The 6,075-nt window shown below is 34.9% G+C and overlaps 1 protein-coding gene across 1 annotated transcript; it reads right to left on the minus strand.

The window, feature by feature from the left end:
• Window positions 1–1,742: 1,742 nt before the first annotated feature.
• Window positions 1,743–3,567, minus strand: LOC112524249 (uncharacterized protein At3g61260-like). Its single transcript, XM_025134006.1, has 3 exons — window positions 2,864–3,567; window positions 2,183–2,264; window positions 1,743–2,098 (listed from the first exon to the last, which is right to left on the minus strand). The coding sequence occupies exons 1-3, from the start codon at window positions 3,565–3,567 to the stop codon at window positions 1,889–1,891; spliced, it is 996 nt and encodes a 331-aa protein (XP_024989774.1). The 3' UTR covers window positions 1,743–1,888.
• Between the last annotated feature and the right edge of the window lie 2,508 nt (window positions 3,568–6,075).

The raw sequence follows: 6,075 nt of genomic DNA on the forward strand, positions 1-6,075 counted from the left end.
TAAACCAACCCGCATCTATTGGGTTGGAATTGTGTTGGGATCATTTGAACCAAACACAACCTGATGACCTCCTATAATGTCGATTTAATATATTTCTTAAGTCTTTGATTAACATATGTATATTAGGCATTAAATCAATACATAATTAGTTATATTTAAAATTATATCACAATTTGAACTGTAATTTTACCGTATAATTTGCATGAACCTTCAATTTTATTTTATTTTAATTTGCAAGTCTTTTTTGGATGTTATCATCTTGATTTTACTTTGTTTAAACACAAACACTTGGCTAGTTTGTAAAATGATTTACCAAAAAACTTAACCCGACCAACCCAACCCAACCCAAACCGTATGGTTTGGTTTGGGTTGTAATTTTGTTTGGATTGAGATTTTTCAAACCGCAAATATTTGGTTGGGTTGTTAAAACGCCTTCAACCCGGTCAACCCAACTCATGCGCAGCTTTAATCTTAATATTTCTTTTATCTAAACAAACATAAGACGTTGTTTATCAAATGTTTACTCAGTGAATATTTACCTGGTGCCATTTATCTTATTGGGCGAGCATGGTAAAAACAGATAATTTTATCTGGCAACTAGCTAACAGGTACAGCAAAGACTGATAATTTTACTCGGTAATTGAGGAATAACACTTTTACCAAGTAAGTGTTTACCCGACAAAAGACGTTTATTAATTATTTATCACAATGGACAAGAGTATTCCCCGGCAAAATAAATGAAAATTATAGCTATTAACTGTAGATGTTTGGTAAGCAACTCTTGAGTTTTTATGTTGTTTTTATTTTTAACATCGATACTTTCTTATCATTTAGTTCTCAACCTTTTTGTTTTTTTTTTAATTAGTTTATTATAGTTAACAAAGGGAAAACTCCAAAAAAAAAAAAAAAACTTTAATAACCATGTATCCGTACGGTATGTACATGTGTATAATATGACACATGCATAGAAATCAGGAAAATTACTTGTACATGTGCTTGTTATGCACATGTGCATACCCAACAAATTACTTGTATACACATGTACATACCACACAAAAGAATGGTCATTAAGGTATTCTTCGGTTTTTCATTTCTTACCGTTTTCCCCTAAATCTGACCTTTATGTCCAGATATATCTAACCATTTGTCAATTATAATATTGCATTTTTAGCATGTGTCCGGTTGGGAGGTAACGAGATGGATCTCCCAAATGCCCGCAATCTTAACGTTCCTATCAGATTAACATGTCAAGGACCAATAATCATCCGGTAAGATCAATGGCAAGGACCGAAGAGTCTTACCGCATAGTAAAAGTGATGACTCTTACTAGTTAGCGCTTACAGGGCAAATCGTTACACACGATGTTGTTTTGATTGACTAAAAATGTTACCCGGTAAGATAAGTGATAGTGTTGAACCTTATTGGTAAGCACTTAACCCAACAGACATTACCGAGCTTACTGAGACCCACAATTTATTCAATCAGCTATACATGATTGTTTGGTAATGTCTTAATAATATAAAAATGACTTATTCAGTAAACTTATAAGGAGAACTTTATGCAGAAACCAGGTTTTTTCTTTCAAACGTGTCTCTTCCAATTAGAAAAACGCTCTTTTCATCTATGAAAAAACCATCAAAACAAAAACTTTTCCAATCTATACGAACATATTAATCCACACAGACTACACAGTACTTAATGAAAAACTAACCAAACAACCCCTAAATCTACCAAAATCGATGAAGCAAAAAGTAGTTCAGAAATATCGAATTATAAAGGAAACTACAAATTGGTTACAACTATAACGAAGTAATTGTTACAACTACAAATACTGAATTACTAATACATAACGTTTTATCCGTACAGGACTTAATGGAAAATGGTAGTGCTACCAGCAACAAGAAGGCAGCTTAATGGAGAAAGAAGAAGGCAAATGCCCTGTTCTTCTTATGTAATCTGCTCGTTCAGACGTTTTCCCAGCCTGTTCATTCAAATTCACCTCGGCTTTCGCTCGTTTTTCTTCCGCTATCCTCCGAGTCGACGCAAGTTTGTTCGTATACTTCTCTTGTGCTCGAGATTTCAATCTTTCCGCCTTCACCTAAATCAAGATTTCACAAAAAACTACGATTCGTCAACCGTGCATGTTATATCATTCGGGTGAGTCAAAAGATCAGATCGTTACCTCCATTCTTTTCATTTCCATTTCGGCTTTCCTCTTTTCGTGATTCTCCCATGCTTGTATCTTCACTTCTTCACGCTTGTACCTATCGATCCACAACACAAAAATGGTAACGTGGTTCGACGTTAAATGATTTATATCAGGGGTGTTCTCGGTGCGATTTGGGGTCAAACTGTAAACCGCAAAAAATCGCACTGGAGCGGCTTGAACCTAACGCACTTCAATCGAATAATTATAAAATCACAACTTCAAAATAAATTATCATACAATAAAAACTTCAGATACGTAGGAAATGTGTAATTAAAAAGGTGTACTGCGAACGAAATAGTTCGGTAAGTAATTCAAATATATTTTAAAACTTAACTTAAAAATAATTTCGACCACAATGTTTGACAAAAGACAGATAAAAATAATTCAAATAAGGAATTTGTAACATAAAAACTTAACAGAAAAACTAAAAAATATATATATTTTAAAAAATATAAAAAATATGTGGTGCAAAGTGCGGTTTGAACCGTGGTTTGACGTGGTTTGATGACTCAAAACCACAAACTGGACCGCGAAAGTTCTAAACCGTGTTTTGCGGTGTGGTGTGGGCGGTTTGCTGGTTTAGATGATCACCCCTAGCTTATACGAACATGAATAAATAGGGATTTTGTAAGCGGATCGAGATAAAGCTATCACCTTGCCATGTATTTTGCGCGTTCCGCATCATCCCAAGCCACCGCTCGGGTTTCAAGCGGGTTTAACTTAACATCTTGATCTAACGTTTTGTTTTCCGGCACGTTTTCACCATTAAGTTCCACCCGTTCTCGACCGAATCTCGTGGTTCCACCAGCATCAACGGTGTGTCCACCATTCGGGCACGGTCTAACCGGAGTTGAGGAACCGGAGGCAATAGGACTACGTGCAGCAGGGGTTGTGGCTCTAACCGGTGTAGCCGTTCTTGATGGCTCATGGCTAGCCATTGGGGTCATTTCGGTTCCCATATCCCTAACGCAAATCGATCTAACAATCGAACCAGAATGATCACTAGATCTCCACGCCGAATCGTCACAATCCACTTTCTTCGTTTCGATTCCGCCATAATTCACCATACTTCCATCCCGACAATCCTCTTCGCTACTCGGGTGTTCTTTCTGAGAAGCCGATGCTATCAATCTCCTATCGTCCGCATTCGAGTTTCGTGGCTCGGTATTCCAGTGGGTCTTTTCTCCACCTCTAGATAACTTGACTAACCATTTCTGGGCATCGTCCCATTTCGACGGTGTCGGTTTGCCGAGAGCCGTCCGGTGGTGGTGCTGCGAACAGCCACGGTTCGCACCACCACCAGAAGTCTCCTGAATTGACACATGATTCAAACAACCCTTATCCTCAATTGACCTCATCTTCCCTACCCTTGAATCAAAACTTTCAGCAGCAAAATCAGATGAACTTTTTGCTTAATCTGCACCCTTTTTCTAATCAACTAAACTAGCCCCAAATCAAATCCAATGGCAATATATAAAAATAAAGATACCCATATTCAAGATTGAAAACAAAATCAACTTTTATAAAGCCAATCACACAGATCTAAGCAGAAAGATGCTCTACAAATTTATGGCATTTTTCTTTACCACATGAAGAACAACAAGAACCCTAAAAACCAAAGTCGAAGAACGCATGCAAAGGTCAAATTAACTCAAGATTCGACTGAATCAGTGAAGTAAATAGCTGAAGGCATATGGGCTTCACCTGGATCAAACTTCCAACAATCTACAGTGACCAGATATAGCAGTAGCAAAGAGGAAGCAAAAATGTTCGAAGTTGCAGATAAGATGTTTGATAAAATGTCTATAAGAAAAAAAAAACAGAATACCCAACTGAATCCAAACCCAAAAATCTAAATGCAAGAGTATGATGAACTGCAGAAGACCTAAGAAACAGATGGTTTTAATTGGGTACAGATTCTTAAACTTGTTTGAAGTATGAAAGTAATAAAAATGCAGAGAATAAAACCTTGAAAGTAGCCATTGATTTTGAGAGTTGCAGGTTAAATAGTAATATAATAATGGAGATCTAATCCACAGGAAACAAAACAAGAAATCTTTAATTCAAGTTTTGAATGATGGTTAATATAACTATAAATAAAACCCACATGAAAACAACAATAAACAATCAAATCGTTCGACATTGAAAGTTGGGAGCTTTTTAATTACTGATCCTACCTCCATTGATACTCGGGAAATGTTCCATCACCTCCCGTATCATTATTTGTATTGTGGGACAAGCTCTCTTCTTCATGTAACAGCTTTCCACGATATTCTTTAAAAAATTAAACAAACCGGAGACCGGATGTTAACCCCTTTACTCGCCGGGACCAAGGCCGGGGATTATAAAACCCCTCTCATCCTCGCCATGTTGCCATGCCTATTTACACGCAAGCAGACTCAACCACCTACGGTTAACATAAAAAAAATATACAACCATTTGGGTTGTGACGTACCTCATTGCCAGTTAAGTTTCAGGGGATATAGTAGAAAATCTTATCTATTATGAGTTCGAATCCAGACGTTGAAAAAGCTCATATGACCATGGAGTTTCACCTACGATGACTCTAGATTATTTGTAGTCGTTTGGGGGATTTGTCGATACGTGTAAGTGGCCCGAAAACCCAACGATTTGCCCAAAAAAATGGATATTTTAGGCAAATTTTTTGTTCCAATAGATTCTTAAAATTGAGAAAACAATGAGAGAGTGTGAGATTACTCAAAATTGGAGAACTCACAAAAAATGATTACCATAAGAGAGACGAGTTTTTATTATATTCCACGAAATTTCGTATTAAATTTTTACGAGAGATAAATAATATTTGATTACATGTATATAATATTTTAATAATATAATTAATGTTATAATCTTCAAAATATATAATTTGTTGGGGGTGAAATGTAATTTCTTTAATATTTTGAGTGTTGATTCTCCATTTTGAAGAATCTATTGGAGATGCTCAAAGACATGTTGTAACAATAAAGCATCCATGTTACTTAACACATTTTTTATCATGCGGTGCGTGTGTGTGTGTATATATATATATATATATATATAGAGAGAGAGAGAGAGAGAGAGAGAGATAGTTTGTTTCAAATGCAACTCATCACATTTGTACAACCAATGCAACCCAATAAATTGAGACGTTTATGAAAATGATGAGAGTTTATTTATTATGATTTGAATATTTATGGAAGATAAATAGAGTTAATTAATTATGATCAATAATTTATATTAAAAAACAATCAAAACTTCTATGAAATCACATATTCATCAAATTAAATGGACGGTTGAGATTGAGTTGTATTGATTATACAAATGTAAAAGGTTGTAAAAAGAGAGAGAGCGAGAGTAAAAAGGTTTAAAATGCAACCCATGTCGTTTTTACAAACTATACAATGAATTGAGCTATTTATGAAAATAATTAGTGTTCATTTATTATGATATGAATATATATGAAAAATAATCAAAGTTCATTAACTACAATCAACGGTTTATATTAGAAAACAAACGAGATATTTATGAAACCATGTATTCATTGTACTAGATAGATTGTTGATACTGGTTTGTATGGTTTGAACAATGTGTTGTTTTGTATAATAAACCACATCATATATAATATCACCACCAATGCCTTATAAGAAGGTGTAGATCATTGATCACTTTTAATAGCACCAATGCCTCATGATTTGTGCTTGTTACATGAATTGATCCGGTGCGTCTCTTTAGCGTTGGTCTTCAATTATGATTGATTTAAGGGTAGAGATCTTTTCTTACCTATTTTCACCATAATTTTCATTCTCAACAAAACTCAACTATTAAAAATAAATATTTATAACAGATAAATAATATTTTATTAATACATT

This window comes from Cynara cardunculus (genome assembly GCF_001531365.2).
Source record: "Cynara cardunculus var. scolymus isolate 2C chromosome LG 13, CcrdV1, whole genome shotgun sequence".
Lineage (NCBI taxonomy): Eukaryota > Viridiplantae > Streptophyta > Magnoliopsida > Asterales > Asteraceae > Cynara > Cynara cardunculus.